The sequence below is a fragment of the Chlorocebus sabaeus genome, chromosome 5 (genome assembly GCF_047675955.1).
Source record: "Chlorocebus sabaeus isolate Y175 chromosome 5, mChlSab1.0.hap1, whole genome shotgun sequence".
Classification (NCBI taxonomy): Eukaryota; Metazoa; Chordata; class Mammalia; order Primates; family Cercopithecidae; genus Chlorocebus; species Chlorocebus sabaeus.
In genome coordinates this window covers 17,425,373-17,448,001 of record NC_132908.1, presented here as the reverse complement: position 1 = coordinate 17,448,001, position 22,629 = coordinate 17,425,373, and the positions used below count along the sequence as shown (strand labels likewise).

Sequence of the window (22,629 nt, the reverse complement as noted above, 5' to 3'; positions counted from 1 at the left end):
ACCGGGCATGGTGGTGCGCACCTGTAATCCCAGCTACTCGGGAAGCTAAGGCACAAGAATTGCTTGAACCCAAGAGGCAGAGAGGTTGCAGTGAGCCGAGATCACACCACTGTACTTCAGCCTGGGCGACAGAGCTAGATTCCATCTCAGAAAAATAAAATAAAAAGGAGTCACCTCCCCCAAGAGGCCTATGGACCACCCCATCTGAGTAGGCTACTCTTCCTTCTCTATCTTACCATCTTGTTTGTTTCCGTCCCAGTAGTTAGGGCTACCTCCGATAATGCTATTTGTCTCTTTACTGTTTAGTGCGTCTTGCTTGACTAGAAGCTCCATGAAAGCAGAGACCCTACCTGCCTCCTTCACCACTAGAACCCCAAGGCCTGGTATGTGATGATCCCTCAGGGCCCATTTGCTTCCCTTCCTCCTCCTCTAAGGGTGGAGACAGAACATCAGAAGGTCTAGGCAGACCCAGACCCAAACAATGTAAAAGGAAACCAGATTGTGACAAAGGTCAGAGGCTGAAAAGTTATTTCCGCCTTTTATCCCTCTAAATTCTTCACTTCCTGAAAAAACAAACAAGAAAAAGCCACTGAGGGCCCCTGGACTTAATCCAGGCCTGAGTTGCTGGGCAGAGGTCAGTCTTATCCAGACATGGGAAAAAAATAACTCAAGTCAGACGGGTGGGTCACCAGAGAAAGAATCCAGCCTGCGAATGGCCTGTGCAAGCTTCAGCTCTGTCCAGACCTGTCTCCCTCTGGTGATGCCTTTAAAGGTGGTAAGTGACCTGGACAAATGGGTTTAGAAGATAAGGGGGAAAAACAAATATCACAGGTCAGATGGTTATGTGTCTTTCAAGTTTAATACCATCTACTGGACTGAAAGACGTCCAAAGAATAGTTACTCAACTACATAAATTCCCTTTTTTTTTTTTTTTTTTTTTGAGACAGAGTCTCGATCTGTTGCCCATGCTGCAGTGCAATGGTATGATCTTGGCTCACCACAACCTCTGCCTCCCAGGCTCAAGTCATTCTCCTGCCTCAGCTTCCCAAGGAGTTAGGACTATAGGCATGTGCCACCACGCTCGGCTAATTTTTGTATTGTTAGTAGAGATGGGGTTTCACCATGTTGACCAGGCTGGTCTCATACTCCTGACCTCAGGTGATCCACCTGCCTCGGCCTCCCAAAGTGCTGGAATTACAGGTGTGAGCCACCGTGCCCAGCCAACTACATAAATTCCTAACAATGTATCTCCACAAAGTATAGGCACAACGGCACATGCAGTCATGCCTGTAATCAAGTGCTCTGGGAGGCCAAGGCGGGAAGATCCCTTGAGCCCAGGAGTTTGAGACCAGCCTGGACAACATAGCAAGACTCTATCTCTACAAAATATACAAAAATTGGGCGGGGTATGGTGGCTCACGCCCGTAGGCCCAGCACTTTGGGAGACCAAGGCAGGAGGATCGATTGAGCTCAGGAGTTCGGGACCAGCCTGGACAACATAACCAGACCCCTTCTCTACTTAAAATCAAGAAAATTAGCCAGACGTGGTTGCATGCGCCTGTAGTCACAGCACTTTGGGAGGCCAAGGCGGGTGGATCACCTGAGGTCAGGAGTTTGAGACCAGCCTGACCAACACGGTAAAATCTCATCTCTACTAAAAATACAAAAATTAGTATTTTGTATTTTTAGTAGAGGCATGGTGGTGCACAAGTACATATGGTAGTGCACACCTGTAGTCCCAGCTACTTGGGAGGCTGAGGCAGGAGAATGGATTAAACCTGAGAGGTGGAGGTTGCAGTGAGCCGAGATCACACCACTGCACTAAAGCCTGGGCAACAGAATAAGACTAAAAAAAGAAGGAAGGAAGGAAGGAAGGAAGGAAGGAAGGAAGGAAGAGAGAGAGAGAGAGAGAGAGAGAAAGAAAGAAAGGAGGGAGGGAGGGAGGGAGGGAGGGAGGGGGGAAGGAAGGAGAGAAAGAAAGAAAAAGAAAGAAAGAAAGAAAGAGAAAGAAAAGAAAAGAAAGAAAGGGAGAGAAAGAGAGAAAGGGAGGGAGGGAGGGAAGGAGGGAGGGACAGAGGGAGGGAAGGAGATGGAGAGAAAAGAAAAGAAAACAAAACAAAACAAAAGAAGCCAGGTGTGGTTGCATGCACCTGCAGTCCCTGCACTTTGGGAGGCCAAGGCAGGAAGATCAATCAAGGCCAGGAGTTTGAGAATGCAGAAGGAAACCCTGTCTCTAAAAAAAAGAAAAAAAAAATTTAGGGTCCAGTTCCACCACAAGAGCATCTCCAGGGGCTGCTGAGTTTTGCCTCTACCATTCCAAGTTGTCCCTGCTCCAGACCAAGTCCCACCATCTGGCAGTCAGGTCAGTTCAAACACAGTCACATCAGAGCCCTTCCAGGTTCTTTCTTTGAGTGCCCCTTGAGGAGGCTGGAGGAGAGGCCAAAGACATCTGCACCTGAGACTCCAGAGTCTAGATTTACAACCACTATGTTACAGCTGCCAGTGTGGCTGCAAGGACACTTCATTCATTCATTCACTTATTCATTCAAAATAGATATAGCATCTGCTGTGTGCCAGATGCCATTCTAGGTTCTAGGGAAACAAGGCAAAGCCCCTGTTTTCCAAAGCATCCACATTCTAGGAAAGACTGCTACCAGCCTGGCACGGTGGCTCACACCTGTAATCCCAATACTTTGGGAGGCCAAGGTGGGCAGATCACTTGAGGTCAGGAGTTCGAGACCAGCCTGGCCAACATAGTGAAACCCCATTTCTACTAAAAGTACAAATCAGCCGGGCATGGTGGCACGTGCCTGTAGTCCCAGCTACTCGGGAGGCTGAGGCAGGAGAATCGCTTGAACCTGGGAGGCAGAAGTTGTGGTGAGCCGAGATCGCGCCACTGCACTCCAGCCAGGGCAATAGAGTGAGTCTCCGTTTCAAAAAAAAAAAAAAAAGACTGCTACTAAACAAGAAAATAACCAAACCAGATGACTTCAGGTAGTGGTAAGAGCTTTGAAAGAATAAGCAAGGGCCGGGCGCGGTAGCTCACGCTTGTAATCCCAGCACTTTGAGAGGCTGAGGTGGGCGGATCACGAGCTCAGGAGATCGAGACTATTCTGGCTAACACGGTGAAACCCCATCTCTACTAAAAATACAAAAAAATTAGCCAGGCGAGGTGGCAGGCGCCTGTAGTCCCAGCTACTCAGGAGGCTGAGGCAGGAGAATGGCGTGAACCCGGGAGGCGGAGCTTGCAGTGAGCCGAGATCGCGCCACTGCACTCCAGCCTGGGCGACAGAGCGAGACTCCACCTCAAAAAAAAAAAAAAAAAGAAAGAAAGAAAGAATAAGCAAGGTAACTAACTGGTCAGAGAAAGAGAGATGGGCACATTCCCTCAGATAGACAGCTCCAGAGGTCTGCCTCTCTGACGTGACATTTGAGCAGAGACCCAACAGGAAAAGGAAGAGGCAGCCCTATTAAGAACGAAGAGGAGTCCAGGTGAAGAGAATGGCAGATGCAAAGGCCCTGAGGCAGAAACAATCTTGGTATGCTGGAGGAATAGGAAGGCAGCCAGTGCAGCTGGAGCAGGATAGGTTAGGGCGGGTCGAGGTGATGAGGGCCTGGAAAGAGGGGCTGGGGTTGAATCACCAGTTCCTGTTGGTTGCTATGGAAGAGCCTGGAGTTTATTCTCAGAGCAGTGAGAAACCACTGGAAAGTTGCTTTTTGTTTTTTTTGTTTTTCAGACAGAGACTACCTCTGTCACCCAGGCTAGACTGCAGTGGCGCAATCTCGGCTCACTGCAAGCTCTGCCTCCTGGGTTCAAGCGATTCTCCTGCCTCAGGCTTCCCAGTAGCTGGGATTACAGGCACATGCCACCACACCCATGTAATTTTTTTTTTTTTTTCTTTTGAGACGGAGTCTCGCTCTGTCGCCCAGGCCGGAGTGCAATGGCGCGATCTCGGCTCACTACAACCTCCACCTCCCAGGTTCAAGCGATTCTCCAGTCTCAGCCTCCCGAGTAGCTGGGACTACAGGTGCGTGCCACCACGCCTGGCTAATTTTTTGTATTTTTGGTAGAGAGAGGATTTCACCATGTTAGCCAGGATGGTCTCGATCTCCTGACCTTGTGATCCGCCCGCCTCAGCCTCCCAAAGTGCTGGGATTACAGTCGTGAGCCACCGCACCCGGCCAATTGTTCTGTTTCTCACACTAGAATATAAGCTTGGTAAGGGCTCCCTTCTACTATACAGGCGTGAGCCACTGCACCTGGTCAGCCACGGGAAAGTTTTATGTAAGCAGGGGAGTGATCTGTTTTATCATTTAGAGGGATACACACCTCTTCTTCTTCTTCTTCCTCTGTTTTTAGAGATGGGGTCTAGTTCTGTCACCTAGGCTGGAGCCCAGTGGCACAATCACAGCTTACTGTAACCTCAAACTCCTGGGCTCAAGTGATCCTCCCGCCTCAGCATCCCAAAGTGCTGGGATTATAGGCATGAGTCACCATGCCTGGTCACACTTCTCATTCTTTAAGCCAGACCTCATTTGTCACCTCCCCCATCCCCCGCCCCACCCCACAGACTGTCCTATAATGCCCATACAACAGGTCACTGTTTAGAAAGTGCCACAAAGTTACAAACACAGTCCCTTCTGAGCTTCCCACCAATGTTGGTGGGTACAAGGTCAAAAAAAAAAAAAAAAATCTCATCTATCAAAGAGGCATAGGAGACTTTTTAGTTACAGGGCCCAATTATAGTTGTCCTAAAAAGATGCCAAAAGTACCCTTAAACACTTAGCAAAGATTCAAGAACGATGAATCTCACATTCTTTGTATGGGAAATGAGGAACTTGACATCTTCAGTATAATGGATTCCACTAAAATAAGATGACGATCAATAGGAACCAACTAAAAAAATACTTGACAAGCTATTATTGAAAGGCTGAAATTCAGCTGACATAAGCAGTATTAATATTGAGATAGAAAATAATTCGCATTGAATCCACCCCAACTTTTGTTTTCTGATGTGGGTCTCTTCTAATTTTTTTTTTCTTCTGAACATTGAGAACAATCCAATTTGAAGGCCACAATGCCCAAATCTACACCCATGTTTTATTCTACATCCTTGGTTTCATTAAATCTCTATTCTAAAATTGAAAAAGAGAAAACATTGCAGATAAAACTTTACGGCAGGGGCTTGTGTTTTGCAAGATTCCTAAGCTCCAAATGCTACAAGGAACCCTGCCTGAGTGCTAGCAGCTTTTCTGTCTTGACTGGACAGTGGTTGTACATATTTCTGTAGAAATTCATGGAGCTGTATACTTTCCTGTAATTCTACCCAATACAAAAGATTCTAATACTTGGCTGGCTACCGTTTATTGTGACTGTCTAGCCACAATGCCAGGCACTGTGCTAGACACATCACACGATTCTCAGCTACTCCCTGAACCATCCTATTCCCATTTTACTGCTGAAGGATCTGAGACTCAGAGAAGGCAAGCCACTTACCAAAGGTCCCACAGCAATAAACAGACAAGGCAGAATTCGGTTTCAAGTTGGTCTAACTGTACGTGAAGGCTGAAATGCCTGGGAGGCAGGCACCTCATACCAGAACGTTAGGCGTGGAGGGGGTGCTCGCAATCCCTTCATTTAACAGATGAGGCTATTGAAAGACTGTCTTGGTCAACAGCTGGAAGAGAAACCCACCACAGTCCGGACTGCCATTCTAGTGTCCTTTTGGCCCGGCTGGGTCCCACTGGATTGGACGAGGACGCGTTGGAGGAGGGAGCAGGAATAAGAAAGATCCCCTTCCCACCTGCTGTTCCGCAGAGCCGGGAGCACCCCGCGCCGCGCGGGGCGTGAGAGTGGATAGCGGCCAAGCCGAGCCTCCAGCAGCCGGCTCCCTCCGTGCGCCCTAGGACCCCAGGGGCACCGTCCCCGCGCGCGCTCCCCGCAGCCCTACCTGGATGGACCGCGGGCTGCCGGCTGGGCCTGCCAAGCTGGAGCGCACTAGCGCTCGACTCGCTCATGGCTGCGCCCCTCGCTCCTCAGAGGTTGCCGGGGACGCTCTCCACCCGCGGCCGCCGCCGCCTCCCCAGCCTTCCCTCGCGGAGCCGGGATTCCAGGTTCCGGCGCTGACATCACAGAGGCCGGGGCGGGGCGCCCAAGCCTTCCCTTCCCACGCCCGCCGCCCGCTGGACCCCGCGAGGAGCCGAGCACAGAGACCGGAGAGGGGCTGCAGAGCCCAGGAGATCCGGCAAGGCTCCATCCAGCGGCGGCGACAAGCAGCGACCTCCCTGATGTCTCACTGAGGTTAAAAAATAACAATAGAATGGGCACAGTGGGAGCCTAGTCCCCACCAGTACCCGGTACACCCATGTAACAAACATGCACGTGGGCCCCCTGCAACTAAAATCTAATCTAATCTAATCTAATAAAGAAATAAATAACAAAAATAACCGCTTGGGCGCTGTGGCTCACGCCTGTAATCCTCTCATTTTGGGAGGCCGAGGCTGGAGGATCGCGTGAGCCCACAAGTTTGAGACCAGCCTAGCCAACACAGCGAGACCCCCATCTCTAAAATTAAAAAATAAAAAATCCGGCCGGGCGCGGTGGCTCAAGCCTGTAATCCCAGCACTTTGGGAGGCCGAGATGGGCGGATCACGAGGTCAGGAGATCGAGACCATCCTGGCTAACACGGTGAAACCCCGTCTCTACTAAAAATACAAAAAACTAGCCGGGCGAGGTGGTGGGCGCCTGTAGTCCCAGCTACTCCGGAGGCTGAGGCAGGAGAATGGCATAAACCCGGGAGGCGGAGCTTGCAGTGAGCTGAGATCCGGCCACTGCAGTCCAGCCCGGGCTACAGAGCAAGACTCCGTCTCAAAAAAAAAAAAAAAATTAATAAAATAAAAAATCCACACACATACCAAAAAACCCAAGATTCCAAATAAGTGCATCTAGTAAGTTACCATTTGGGAACAAAAAGGAAAACAAAAAATATATTTGTACGTGTTTGTAAACGCCTAAGCTATCTCCCTAGAGAGGGCAAGAAACTGGCTACCTGTGGTAGCCCTGGATGGGGAGCTAGAGGGCCGAGTGAAGAGAAAACTACATGCAGAGTTTGTCTTTTACGTTTTACACTATAGCCTCGTTTCATCTCTACCTCTGTTCGTGTGCAACTTAAAAACATAACATTGCCAGGCACAGTGACTCACGCCTGTAATCTCAGCACTTTGAGAGGCCAAGGCGGGCAGATCACCTGACATCAGGAGTTAGAGACCAGCCTGACCAACATGGTGAAACCCTGTCTCTACTAAAAATACAAACTTAGCCAGGCACGGTGGCACACGCCTGTAGTCCCAGCTACCCTGGAGGCTGAGGCAGGAGAATCTCTGGAACCCAGGAGGCAGAGATTGCAGTGAGCCGAGATCACACCACCGCACTCCAGCCTCGGTGACAGAGCACAGAGCAAGACTCCATCTCAAAAAATAAATAATAAATAATAAATAATAAAATCTTTTTTTAAAAAACCATGAAATTAAAAATAATTGCTAGTGACCAGCCTGGACAACATGGGGAAATCCCATCTCAATTAAAAAGAAAGAAAGAAAGAAAGAAAGAAAGAAAGAAAGAAAGAAAGAAAGAAAGAAAGAAAGAAAGAAAGAAAGAAAAGTAATTGCTAAATATAAATAAATGGCCAAATAAATAAATGGGGAAAATGGAGAGAAATCTCCTGTGCAGATTTTGAAATCATTTACGTAGATACTTCAAGGACAGAGAGTTTAGCTCCCTACTCCTTAAGTGTGGGTTGCCTCTAGTGACATCCTTCCAAAGAGTGCAGTATGGAAGTGGTGGTGGAAGAGGGTGGGGGCGGGCTTTACAGTAGATAATACCTGAAAACACTGTCTCAGACAAATGATCAAAGTTAACATCAGCTGGGCTCCGTGGCTCACACCTGTAATCCCAGCACTTTGGGAGGCCAAGGCAGTTGGATCACTTGAGGTCAGGAGTTCGAGACCAGCCTGGCCAACATGGCAAAACCCCGTGTCTACTAAAAATACAAAAGAATTAGGTGGGCATGGTGGCGGGCACCTGTAATCCCAGCTACTCAGAAGGCTGAAGCAGGAGAATCTCTTGAACCCAGGATGTGGGCGTTGCAGTGAGCCAAGATTGCACTACTGCACTCCAGCCTGGGCAACAGAGTGAGACTCCGTCTCAAAATAAATAAATAAATAAATAAATAAATAAATAAATAAGTTAACATCAACAACATTAAGCTATGTGGATAGTATGCACCCTTCATACGATGTGATGAGAAGGGCACTTTGCCTCTGTGGTCACAAGAAAAATATTAGACAAATTCAACCAAGGGACGTTCTACAGAATGCCTGATGCGTACTCCTCAAAACTGTCAAGGTCACTTAAAAAAAAAGGAGGCTGGACTCTGTGGCTCATGCCTGCAATCTCAGCGCTTTAGGAGGCTGAGGTGGGAGAATGGCTTCAGCCCAGGAGTTGGAGACTAGCGTAAGCAACATATTGAGACTCCATCTCTACAAAAAATTTTAAAAATTAGCTGAATGCGGTGGAGCATGCCTGTAATCTGAGCTACTCAGTTCCCGGAACACAAGTTAAAACACATTAAAAACTATAGAAATCTGAATAAAGTAGGGACTTCAGTTAATAGTCATGTATCAATCTTGGTTCATGAATTGTGAAAAATGTACCATATTGATGGAGGATGTTAATAGTAGGGGAAACAGCGTGGGCCGTGTGAAAACTCTCATTCTCATCCTCAAAGGTTTTCTGTAGATCTAAAACTATTCCAAAACAGAAAATTACGTGTGTGGGTAAGTAATTTCCTGGCTCAAAATAAAAGCTATTATTTATTTATTTTGAGACAGCATCTTGCTCTGTCGCCCAGGCTGGTGTGCAGTGGCAAAATCTTGTCTCATTGCAACCTCCGCCTCCTGGGTTCAAGCAATTCTCCTGACTCAGCCTCCTGAGTAGCTGGGATTACAGGCACCTGCCACCACGCCGGCTAATTTATGTATTTTTAGTAAAGACAGAGTTTCACCATGTTGGCCAGGCTGGTTTCAAACTCCTGACCTCAAGTGATTTGCCCATCTTGGCCTCCCAAAGTGCTGGGATGACAGGTATGAGCCACCGCGCCCAGTTGATAAAGCTATTTTTATTGTGGTTAATGGTAAGGTCACTGAATGGGAACCTGGTTCCAGATTCTTTCCTGTGTGAGCTGCACCACATGACACAACTTTTCTGAGCCTGTTTTCTCATCTGTAAAATGGGGATATAAGACTAGAGCTTAGGTCCCAGGGCTGTAGCAACAGCAATTGCCTAGAGGCAGCCTAAATTTCCATTGACAGGAGAGAGGTTAAATAAATTTTGACACATCTGTCCAGCAATTACATAGCTCTATATGGAGATCTATAGAATTATGTTTATAGAAGGTATATTATTAGGCGAAAAAGCAAGGTGGAGGCTGGGCGTGGTGGCTCATGCTTATAACCCCAGCATTTTGGGAGGCTGAGGCAGGAGGGTCACTTGAGTCCAGGAGTTTAAGACCAGCCTGGGCAACATAGTGAAATCCCCATCTTTACAAAGATAAAATTTATCCAGGTGTGGTGGCATACAACCTGTAGCCCTGGCTACTTAGGAGGCTAAGGCAGGGGGATTGCTTGAGCCCAGGAGTTCAAGGTTACAGTGAGCTATGCTCATGACACTGCCCTCCAGGAGAGAGTGAGACACCATCTAAAAAAAAAAAAGAAAGAAAGAAAAAAAAGTATTGAAAAATACAAGAATATATATGTATCTGTTTGTAAATGCATCATACATCTCGGGACAAAGGCAGGGGGATTTTTACTAATTACCCTTTTTTTACTCCATAGACATATTACTGATACATACTCAAATGTTAAAAAAGGATCTTTAAGCCTGTGTCACAGAGGAAGTGTCAGGAAATGATGGCTATTTCTACTGCGAGACAATTCCTCCCTCTTCCCTTCCTTACTGGAGGCCACCTTCCAGCCCACGGTCCCAGCCTGCGGATCTGGAAAGAGATGGATGAAATCCAGTTGTTCCGCATATGGAGGATGGAATGGCGAGTGGGATTGTGTAGTGACCCTAAAGAGAAGACCCAGCACTTCCTGCTGGCTGCACCTGGCACCTGGCACCTGGCCCTTGCTTGACTCTGCATCCTGAGCCAGAGGGACCTCAGTTATTTTTCCAGGAGCAGAAGAATGAGCCAGGCTCCCAAAGGAGATTCCCTGCTCCCAGGAGACAATTTTACAGGAATAGAAATAGGATAGTTCTTCAGGAAGCAACAGTCACTGAAATCTCCTGTTAGAAGGAATAGAAGAGGAGGAAGGCAGACAGAGGGATACAAAGAAATTCAGACAGAGGGATGGTGAGTAGGACAGAAAGACGGACAGAATTATCAATTCATGTGTTGCTTTATTTCAAGGGGAGACACAAATGTCACCACAGCACCCCCTATCGCCTCTCTCAATCCTAGCACTTTATTTTTACTGCTTGTTCTGTTTTCTTTTGTTTGTTTGTTTTGAGACAGAGTCTTGCTCTGTTACCCAGGCTGGAGTGCAGTGGCACAATCTCGGCTCACTGCAACCTCTCTGCCTCCCAGGTTCCAGCGATTCTCCTGCCTCAGCCTCCCGAGTAGCTGGGACTACAGGCACACACTACCACGCCCGGCTAATTTTTATGTTTTGTAGTAGAGATGGGGGGGGGGGGGGGTTCCACCATATTGGCCAGGCTGGTCTCGAACCCCTGACCTCGTGATCCACCCGCCTCAGTCTCCCAAAGTGCTGGGATTACAGTTGTGAGCCACCGCACCCGGCCAATTGTTCTGTTTCTCACACTAGAATATAAGCTTGGTAAGGGCTCCCTTCTACTATTAGGGGGAAAACAACAACAACTGTCACTTACGGAGAGCTTACTCTGAGCCAAACGCTTACCATGTGCCCCTTCATTTAACCTTCGTCCTCTCTAAGACATCAGTAGGAACCTTCAACTCCATGTTATAGAGAAAAGGACCACGGCCCGGAGGGAAAGTGGAATCTCTCCTCTTTGCTCCTTCCCTCTAGCAGCTCACCTTACCCAGCACCACCGCCCCTGCCAAGGCAAGGTCGGCCTCCTGACCGTCTCCCTGCCTCGTCCAAGTCTTGTGCATCAGCACTCAGAGCAAACCTCTCAGAAAAGGAGGTCTAGGCACATGTTCTCAAGACCTCCTGAGGGCTTTGTCATGGGCCAGGGTCACTCATATTTTTTTAAGAAATTATATTAATGGGCCGGGCGCAGTGACTCACGCCTGTAATCCCAACACTTTGGGAGGCTGAGGCGGGTGGATCACTTGAGGTCAGGAGTTCGAGACCAGCCTGGCCAACATGGCAAAACCCTGTCTCTACTAAAAATACAAAAATTAGATGGGTTTGGTGGCACACACCTGTAATCCCAGCTATTTGGCAGGCTGAGGCAGGAAAATCACTTGAACCTATGAGGCGGAGGTTGCAGTGAGACAAGATCGCGCTACTGCACTCCAGCCTGGGTGAGAGAGCAGGACTCTGTCTCAAAAAAAAAAAAAAAAAGTAAATTCCTGGCTGCATCATCTTTGGCCTTAATGCAGGTTGTCCTGATACAAACTGGGACCCTGGACACCCTGCATCTTTTTCCCTTCCTCCCACCCCCACCTACTGTCATTCCACACATTGTCTACAACAGAAATGCTTTGCAAAATGTAAACTTCTAAATAAATGTTAATGCCGTAGCCGTGGCTATGTAAGACTTAGAATTGTGGGATTGTTGCCAGGCTTGGTGGCTCACACCTGTAATCCCAGCACTTTGGGAGGCCGAGGTGGGCGGATGATGAGTTCTGGAGATGGAGACTATCCTGGCTAACACGGTGAAACCCTATCTCTACGAAAAATACAAAAAAAATTAGCCAGGTGTGATGGCACGTGCCTATAGTCCCAGCTACTTGAGAGGCTGAGGCAGGAGAATCACTTGAACCCAGGAGGCGGAGGTTGCAGGGAGCCGAGATCACACCATTGCATTCCGGCCTGGGTGACAAGAGCAAAACTCTGTCTCAAAAAAAAAAAAAAAATCATTGTGGGATTGCAAAATGGACCATAGGAGAGGGTACTGTACACACCAAAGGAAATGATCGGTTCCTCTCACAACACTTCTGACACCAAATGTGTGTGTGGGTTTTTTCCTCACACCAACTGTATTAGTCCATCCTTGCCTAGCTATAAAGAAATACCTGAGACTGGGTAATTTATAAAAATAAAAAAAAAAGAGGTTTCATTGGCTCACGATTCTGCAGGTTGTACAGGAAGCATGGCTGGGAAGGTCTCAGGAAACTTAGAATCAAGGCAGAAGGCAAGAGGGGAATGAGATGTCTCACATGGCTGGAGCGGGAGGAAGAGGCAGAGAATGGGAAGGTGCCACACACTTTTAAACAACCAGATCTCAAGCCAGGCACAGTGGCTCAGCCTGTAATCCCAGCACTTTGGGAAGCCAAGGCGGGCGGATCGCCTGAGGTCAGGAGTTCAAGGCCAGCCTGGTCAACATGGTGAAAGCCCATCTCTACTAAAAATACAAAAATTAGCATGTCTGTCATTCCAACTACACAGGAGGCTGAGGCATGAGACTCACTTGAACCTGGGAGGCAGAGGTTGCAGTGAGCCTAGATCGCGCCACTGCACTCCAGCCTGGGTAACAGAATGAGACTCCATCTAAAAAGAGAGAGAGACAGACAGACAGAGAGAGAGCAAGCTCCTGAGAACTGTATCACGAGAAAAGCACCAAAGGGGGAAATCCGCCTCCACTTCCATGAACTAATCACCTCCCACCAGGCCCCACCTCCAACATTGGGAATTGCAATTCGAAATGAGATTTGGGTGGGGACATAGATCCAAACCGTATCACCAACCAGTCTTTCAACTCTCCTGACACCAGCTGGGCGACCTACGATTCAATTCCATTCCGACACTACCTACCTGGAGTAGAGACAAACTTCAAGATAAGGCTCAGTCCCACAAGACTGCCCTCACGTCAGATGCCAGTTGCAAAGCCTACGCCTCCAGTGCTTCTGACTGACACGGCTACAAATTGGGGGTTCCCATGACCCTCTCTTCAGGCTTGATAATTTGCTAAAACAGCTCACAGAGCTCAGGGAAACACTTGAATTACATTTACTGGTTTGTCATGAAGGGTACAAATGAGCAGCGGGAGAAAGAGAGGCATAGGCCAAGGTATGGGGAAGGGGCGTGGACCTTCCATGCCCTCTCTAGGCACCCCTGCAACACCTCCACGTGCTCACTGATCCAGGAGCTCTTCAAACAGTTTGGGGTTTTTATGGCGCTTCCATTATGTAGGCACAACTGGTTAAATTCACTGGCCATTGGTAATTGAACTCAACTTCCAGCCTGTCTCGCCTCTCCAGGGATCAGGGGTGGGGCTAAAAAAAAATCCCAGCACTTTAGGAGGCCAAGGCGGGCAGATCACGAGGTCAGGAAATCGAGGAAAGGAAAAAAATTCTGTAGACACAATTTGTTGCCCAGGCTGGTCTCAAGCTTCTGGGTTCCATCAATCCTTCTGCTTCCACCTCCCAAAATGCTAGTATTACAAGCATAAGCCACCACACCCATCCCGTGTTCACATTTTTAATCACGTTTGGGAGACGTTTTCATAGAGGATTCTAGAATTTTCCCATATATGTTACCGCATGAGGAGAAGACATCTGTGTGACTGCTAGTATGTCTATAAGAATAAAGTGGTCGGGTGCGGTGGCTCACGCCTGTAATCCCAGCACTTTGAGAGGCCGAGGCAGGCAGAACACCAAGTTAGGAGATCGAGACCATCCTGGCCAACATGGTGAAACCCTGTCTCTACTAAAAGTACAAAAAAATTAGCTGGGCGTGGTGGCGTGTGCCTGTCGTCCCAGCTACTTGGGAGTCTGAGGCAGGAGAATCGCTTGAACCTGTGAGGCAGAGGTTGCAGTGAGCCAAGATCGCGCCACTGCACTCCAGCCTGAGCAACAAGAGCAAGACTTCATCTCAAAAAAATAAAATAAATAAATTCTTCTAAGTAGCTTGTATTAGGAATGTTTTCATTTGCAATTAAGAGAATACCCAGTTTAACCACAGGGTGTTTTTACTAGTAAGGCATCTCGCAGCGGGCGTGGCAGCTCATTGATGCTATCAGGTGCTCAAGTTCTTTCTCTTTCTGCTCTGCTACTGTAGGGGCCAAAAGAAAACTTTTCCTCCACCCTCTAAAGGTTCCTTAAAAATGAACTTGTAACCATGGATTAGCCCAACCTGGACCTTCTCTGTTGATAATAAAACGTCCAGTTAATTCTTAGGTGTAACATAGCCAAAAACTTCAAGTCATATGCCTGGGCATGCACATTCGAAAAAGCTTTGGGCCAGGCACGGTGGCTTACACCTGTAGTCCCAGCACTTTGGGAGGCTGAGGAGGGCAGATCACCTGAGGTTAGGAGTTCGAGACCAGTCTCGCCAACATGGTGAAACCCTGTCTCTACTAAAAAATACAAAAATTAGCCAGGCGTGGTGGGGGGCACCTGTAATCCCAGCTACTTGGGAGGCTGAGGCAGGAGAATCACCGGAACCCGAGAGGCAGAGGTTGCAGTGAGCTGAGATCTCGCCACTGTACTCCAGTCTGGGTGACAGAATCAGACTCTGTCTCAAAAAACAAAAAAAAGAAAAAGTTTTGACCTCTGATAACACCCAGAAAAAAACATTCTTCCCCTCAGATACAAGAAGACAAAGACATGATCAAAACCTGAATGCTGGACTATTTCAGAAGTGAGGGGTCCATTGGCCTGGAAGATCCAGGGCTAGGATCTGCCTCAACATACCTTATTATAAATGGTCAAATTTGAAGTCCTCCAATCAGACACTGCCAAGCCAACGTTTTAAAATCCTTTCCTTCTCCCTCTGGTCCATTAAAACTTGCCCCAGACCCCAAATAGAGGAGACAGATTTTAGCCTGACTCCTGTCTCCTTGCTGGCTGATTTTGCAATAAAATCTTTTTTTTTTTTTTCAAAAGCCAGCGCTATAGTTATTGGCTTCTGTGCGCATCAGGAAGTGAGCCCATTCGCTCCATAATAAATTGACAAAAGCAGATCAATAAAGAAAAAAGGATCCACAATTTATTCATGTGCCTATGATCACAGGAGCCATACACAAACTATGAGACTCGAAGAGAGGCTGGGTGGTTGAAAATTAAATACTCTCTTCATGGCTGGGCATGGTGGCTCATGCCTGCAATCCCAGCACTTTGGGAGGCTGAGGCAGCCAGATCATTTGAGGTCAGGAGTTCAAGACTAGCCTGTCCAACACGGTGAAACCCTGTCTCTACTAAAAATGCAGAAATTAGCCAGTCGTGGTGGCGCATACCGGTAGTCCTAGCTACCCAGGAGGCTGAGGCAGGAGATTCACTTGAACCCAGGAGGCGGAGGTTGCAGTGAGCCGAGATCGGGCCACTGTACTCCAGCCTGGATAACAAAGCAAGACTCTGTCTCAACAACAACAAAAAGTACTCTCTTCATAGGAGAGATGTATGGACCTGGAGACAGATATTATTTTGAAAGTAATTCTCTTCGCAAGCTGGGTGAGACAGACAGGTTTGATGTATCAGGTGAGGGTGGAATTGAACAGGAACAAATATTGGCTTTTTATGCAGATAAAGTCCTCCAGTTAATTCCTTAGGGCTGCCCTCAGAAGAACAGATGAAAAGTCTGGATGTGGTGATGGCTCCCAGTCTCTTCTGGTTACTTGATGAGATTCCTAGGGAAGGTGTATTAGACAATTGCATTTCTTTGGAGAAAAGTGTTCTTAGATAAGGAAAGAGTCTTTCCTTTTTCCTGAAGGTGCTTCAGGAAAGAGGATCAGAAAGACAAGGAGGTGAGGGAAGGTCATAGAGAGACCTTGAGGCTGCTTCTTTAGATCAGTATAAAAGACAAAGCACCATATTTTGGGGTGTTTTCTGAGCCCTAATGACATTCAAACCACATAGACCTTTTGTCCTCATGGTCACAAGATGGCTGCCACATCGCCACACGTCACATCCATGTTCAAGACAATAAAAACGATTAAGGACAAAAGCAGCAGAAGTTGGTATTATGGCCATCCATAGATGCAAGAAAGTCTGGAAAAGTGCAGATCTGGTTTTCTAGACTCTAAACTGGGGTTCTGAATAATATTGGGTGGCCCAACCAACATTGTCTGCTATAGCTCTTCCTTCAAGTAACACAAACGTTCTCAAAGAAGAACGATTGTATTAAACCCTGTCTTTCTGATGCTCTTTTCCGAAGCATTAGGAGGATCTCTCTGAAACTTCCTTATCTGACTCAGAAAGCTTGTCTTGGGAAGCTGTTGTCAGCATTGGAGGGGTGGTGTTGGAAGAAACACCACATAATGGCAGGGTGCCTTGGCTCACACCTGTAATCCCAGCTTCTTAGGAGGCTGAGGCAGAAGAATCGCTTGAACCTGAGAGGTGGAGGTTGCAGTAAGCCAAGATTGTGTCACTCCAGCCTGGGTAACAGAGCAAGACTCCATATCAAAAACAAAAAACAAAAAAAATAGCCAGGCATGGTGACGCACACCTGTAGTCCCACCTACTTAGGAGGCTGAGGTGGGAGGATCATTTGAGTCCAGGAGGTCAAGGCTACAGTGAGCTGCATTTATGCCACTGCACCCCAGCCTGGTTGACAGAGCAAGGTGCTGTTTCAAAAAAAGCAGGTACCACATATTTGGTGTCAAGAGGGGGGAAGAAATTCTCATTTGGTGTCAGGTGTGGTATAAGAAGTAAAACTTCCCTCACCTACTAAAGGACATGTTGGTTGATATCAAGTTTTGGCAATTATGAATAAAGCTGCTTGACAGGGTTTGGATGTCCAGCCCGAATCTCATGTTGAAACGTAATACCCTGCAGGGCATGGTGGCTCATGCCTGTAATCCCAGCACTTTGGGAGGCCGAGGTGGGCGGATCACCTGAGGTCGGAGTTCGAGATCAGCCTGACCAACATGGAGAAACCCCGTCTCTACTAAAAACACAAAAAATTAGCCAGGCATGGTGGTGCATGCCTGTAATTCCAGCTACTCGGGAGGCTGAGGCAGGAGAATCACTTGAACTCGGGAGGCAGAGGTTGCAGTGAGCCAAGATCATGCCATTGCACTCCAGCCTGGGCAACAAGAGCAAAACTCTGTCTCAGAAAAAAAAAAGAAAGAAAGAAAGAAATGTAATCCCCACTGCTAGAGGTGGGACCTGGTGGGAGGTGATTGGCTCATGGGAGCAGTTTTCTTATAAACATGAATAGAGGCTATTCCATTCTTATGAACAAAAGATGGTTATCTTCTGTTTCTTCCTGTGGGGTCTTAAAGATATTTGGGAGTAGCCGGGCGCCGTGGCTCATGCCTGTAATCCCAGCACTTTGGGAGGCCGAGGCCGATGAATCACTTGAGGCCAGGAGTTTGAGACCAACCTGGCAAACATGGCAAAACCCTGTCTCTACTAAAAATACAAATATTAGCCGGCATGGTGGCAGGTTCCTGTAATTCCAGCTACTCAGGAGGCTGAGACAGGAGAATCGCTTTAACTCAAGAGGCAGAGGTTGCAGTGAGCCAAGATTGTGCCGCTGCATTCCAGCCTAGGCAACAGGGTGAAACTCTGTCTCAAAAACATAAAATAAAATCATAATCATAAACATAATCAATGTTATAATTTCAATTTTAAAAATCACTTCATCTATATAGCTCTTCCTGCACCCCTAAGTGGCACATGCTGAGTCAAGCTTTGCAGTTTAAATGTGAATTAAAAATTCTCTCTGATGGGGAACAAAGCCCAATTGCCAGACCTTCCACACGTGGCCACCAGAGGGCGCGCCGAAGTAGCCAAACTCGCTAAGGAACAGGGCGGTCCCCAGGGAACCATCCCGAGCCAAAAGCCGTTTTATTTTCCAAAGGCTGACGGGGGGGCCCCCACGGGTTGTTCACACTCTATCTCCTCCTAAGTAAACAAACTTAATTGCTATTTAATTTCTTCCAATTTGCATCAACAGTCAAAGATAAATTACTACCCTTGCCCTTTGTAGTAATCTGGACAATTTAATGAAGTCCTTTGCAGGGAAGCAATTGGATTTCAATGCCTCTCTCCCTGGTGCTCGCCCTGTCATTTCTAGCTAGTTATGATTTGCTGTGAATCTCTCAACATCCCAATGCATCATTTTGCCTTTGTGGTCCGATGATAAATAACCTTTCTCAGATCTAGGTATGTAAATATGTCTCTGTAGACATTGCGATTGACTTCTTCAAGTACAAAAGATAGAAAATAGCTTTTCTTCCATTCAGGTCCTTCCTCCCTTCATCCCTCGCATTGGGTTTTACTGTTGGCTGTTGACTTTCTGCCCACTTCATCCCTGGGTCTCATTGTGTTCTGGGGAAGACAGAAATGAATAACACCTGGCCTACCTTTCATTCTTCAGGTTAGCACAGTTCTAGGGACTGGAAAAGGAGTGAACAAGAATCCCTATCGTATTCACAATCACCAAGAGGTAGCATCAATCCAAATGTTCATCAAAGAATGAATGAATGGGCCGTGTACAGTAGCTCACGCCTGTAATCTCAGCACTTTGGGAACCAAGGCAGGGAGATCACAAGGTCACGAGTTCGAGACCAGCCTGGCCAATATGGTGAAACTCCGCCTTTACTTAAAAAAAAAAACATAAATTAGTCAGGCATGGTGGCGTGCACCTGTAATTCCAGCTATTTGGGAGGCTAGGGCAGTAGAATTGTTTGAACCAGGGAGGCAGAGGTTGCAATGAACCGAGATCATGCCACTGCACTCCTGCCGGGGCCACAGAGCAACAAGACTCCATCCCGTCTCAAAAAAAAAGGAAAGAAAAAAGAAAAAGAATGGATAAATGAGCCAGGTGCAGTGGCTCACGCCTGTAATCCCAGCACTTTGGGAGGCCAAGGCAGGAGGACCATTTGAGGTTAGGAGTTGGAGACCAGCCTGGCCAACATGGCAAAACCCCATCTCTACTAAAACTACAACAATTAGCCAGGTGTGGTGGCTCGCACCTGTAATCCCAGCTACTTGGGAGGCTGAGGCAGGAGAATCACTTGAACCTGGGAGGCAGAGGTTTCAGTGAGCCGAGATCACACCATTGCACTCCAGCCTGAGCAACAGAGCAAGACTCTATCTCAAAAAATAAGTAAATGAACAAAATGTGGTCTATTCATGCAACGGAATATTATTCAGCCATAAAAAAGAGGCTAGGCACGATGGCTCATGGCTGTAATCCCAGCATTTTGGAGGCCGAGGCAGGCAGATCACCTGAGGTCAGGAGTTTGACACCAGCCTGACCAATGTGGAGAAACCCCATCTCCACTGAAAATACAAAAACTAGCCAGACGTGGTGGTGCACACCTGTAATCCCAGCTACTTGGGAGGCTGAGGCAGGAGAATTGCTTGAACCTGGGAGGCAGAGGTTGTGGTGAGGCAAGATCGTGCCATTGCACTCCAGCCTGGGCAACAAGAACAAAACTCCATCTCAAAATAAATAAATAAGTAAATAAATAAAGTGCTGATACACGCTGCAATGTAGATGAACCACAAAAGCTTTAATGCTCAGTGAAAGAAGGTAGACACAAAAGGTCACAAATTGGGTGATTTCATTTAGATGAAATGTCCAGAATAGGCAAATCCACAGAAAGAGAATAGATTGGTGGTTGCCAGTGGAGGTGGAGGGGAGAATGGGGAATGGCTGCTTAATGGGTATGAGATCTTCTTTGGGGTGATGAAGACATTTTGGAACTAGATGGAGGTGATGACTGCTTGACATTGTGAATGTCCTGAATTGTACACTTTATGTGATATGAATTTCACCTCAGTTAAAAAGAAAAGAAAGGCAGGGCGCGGTGGCTCAAGCCTGTAATCCCAGCACTTTGGGAGGCCGAGACAGGTGGATCACGAGGTCAGGAGATCGAGACCATCCTGGCTAACACGGTGAAACCCCGTCTCCACTAAAAAATACAAAAAACTAGCCGGGCGAGGTGGCGGGCGCCTGTAGTCCCAGCTACTCGGGAGGCTGAAGCAGGAGAATGGCGTGAACCTGGGAGGCGGAGCTTGCGGTGAGCTGAGATCCCGTCACTGCACTCCAGCCTGGGGGACAGAGCGAGACTCCGTCTCAAAAAAAAAAAAAAAAAGAAAAGAAAAAATTCCTACCCTTATGGGTGCAGTAGCACGATCACAGCTCAGTGCAGCCTCCAACTTGCTAGACTCAAGCAATCCTCTGGCCTCAGGCTCCTGAGTAGCTGGGATTGCAGATACACACCACAATACCTGGTTAATTTTTTTGAGATGGGAGCTCGCTCTGTCACCTAGGCTGGAGTGCAGTGATGCAATCTTGACTCAGTGCAGCCTCATCCCGTCTCAGCCTCCCAAGTAGCTGCGACTACAAGTGCCTGTCACCGTGTCCGGCCAATTTTTAAACGTTTTACAGAGCTGGGGTCTTGCTGTCTTGTCCAGGATGGTCTCAAACTCCTGGACTCGAGTGATTCTGCCATGGTGCTGGGATTACAGGCATAAACCGCTATGTCTAGCCCCTAGAGTTTGTATCCTAAACTGGGAGTCGGCGGTGGGGATGAGAACAGGGAGATGCACAAATAAACAAATTGTTTAACTCTAGTGTGGAAACTGCCCTGGCAGACACATACTAAGGGACTAAAGTCCAGGTGGCAATATTGTACTGCAGAAGTTTCCCAGAAATTGGCAGAGCACGGTAGCTCACGTCTGTAATCCCAGCACTTTTGGGGGGCTGAGGTGGGCCGATCACTTAAGATCAGGAGTTCGAGACCAGCCTGTCCAACATGGTGAAACCCTGTCTCTACCAATACAAAAATTAGCCAGGTGTGGTGGCCTGTAATCCCAGATACTCAGGAGGCTGAGGCAGGTGAATTGCTTGAACCTGGGAGGCAGAGGTTGCAGTGAGCCAAGATTGCGCCACTACACTCCAGCCTGGGCGACAGGGCAAGACTCTGTCTTAAAAAAAAGAAAAAGTTAAAAGGGAAGTTTCCCAGCAGTCCCAGGGGTTGAGTCCCAGCCCTGGCTGTGTGAGCAAATCATATATTTGTTTTAATTTATACACATGAGATACCTTCAATCTGCAGGGATGCAGGATGTCCCTGGGTCTTTCCGTTCTTTCTGATGCGTCCATCTCTGTCTATTTTCAAAGTCTTAAATCCTGTCCGCGTTTCAACCAGTCGCAATCTGACAACTGTGTTGAGCGATGTGACTTTGGGATTTACAAGAAGCAGAAGGGCCTTTTTAATCTGCAGGATGCAGACAGGAAACGGGACGCTCACAGACCAGAGCCCTTGGTTTATCCGTAACAGTTCTCATCTGCCTCATTTTTGTTGTTCGTTCATTTGTTTTGAGATGGAGTTTCGCTTTTTCCCCAGGCTGGAGTACAATGGCACAATCTCGTCTCATTGCAACCTCTGCCTCCCGGGTTCAAGTGATTCTCTTGTCTCAGCCTCCCGAGTCACCGGGATTACAGGGGTGAGCCACCGCTCCCGGCCTGCTTTTTGTCTGTTTTGTTTTGCTTTTTGAGACAGGGTCTCTGTCATTGTCCAGGCTGGAGTCCAGTAGCACAATCTTGGCTCACAGCAGCCTCAGTTTCCCAGACTCAAGCAACCCTTCTGCCTCATCCTCCTGAGTAGCTGAAATGACAGGCACGTGCCACCACACCCAGCTAACTTTTTTTTTTTTTTTTGAGATGGAGTTTCGCTCTTTTTGCCCAGGCTGGAGTGCAATGGTGCGATCTCACCTGACAGCAACCTCTGCCTGCTGGGTTCAAGTGATTCTCCTGCCTCAGCCTCCCCAGTAGCTGGAATTACAGGCACCCATCACCATGCCTGACTAATTTTTTTTTGTATTTTTAGTAGAGACAGGCTTTCTCCATGTTGGTCAGACTGGTCTCGAACTCCTGACCTCAGGTGATCTGCCCACCTTGGTCTCCCAAAGTGCTGGGATTATAGGCATGAACCACCGTGCCCAGCCTCTGTCACTTTTTTTCTATCTCATCAAAGATCTCCTTCTGTTTTCCTGATTTGGAGATAAAGTAATTCTCCCCGCTCAATTATTGAGAAACTAAATATCCCACATGTGGACTTTCCAAGTCCTCATTGGTAAGCAATGCCCTCGTTACACATCATATGGTATCTGACTATAGCATATTCCACATGTAATTACATTACATTACACATGTAATCCCAGCACTTTGGGAGGCCAAGGCAGATGGATCACTTGAGGTCAGGAGTTTGAGACCACCAGCCTGGCCAAGATGGTGAATGAAACCCATCTCTACTAAAAATACAAAAAAATTAGTTGGGTGTGGTAGTGTACACCTGTAATCTCAGCTACTCTGGAGGCCTAGGCAGGAGAATCGCTTGAACTCAGGAGGCAGAGGTTGCAATGATGCAGTGAGCTGAGATTGTGCCACTGCACTCCAGCCTGGGTGACAGTGAGACCCTGTCCCGAGCAACTGGGACTACAAGCATGCACCACCATGCCCAGCTAATTT

General features: G+C 47.6%; 1 protein-coding gene across 1 annotated transcript in view; it reads right to left on the bottom strand.

The window, feature by feature from the left end:
- Positions 1 to 6,377, bottom strand: part of TMC7 (transmembrane channel like 7) — a 69,642-nt gene extending 63,265 nt beyond the window's left edge. The window contains exon 1 of the mRNA XM_007986732.3: positions 5,952 to 6,377. Within this exon, the coding sequence (XP_007984923.1) occupies positions 5,952 to 6,018 (67 nt within the window). The 5' untranslated portion in view covers positions 6,019 to 6,377. The remainder of the gene's footprint in view (positions 1 to 5,951) is intronic.
- Between the last annotated feature and the right edge of the window lie 16,252 nt (positions 6,378 to 22,629).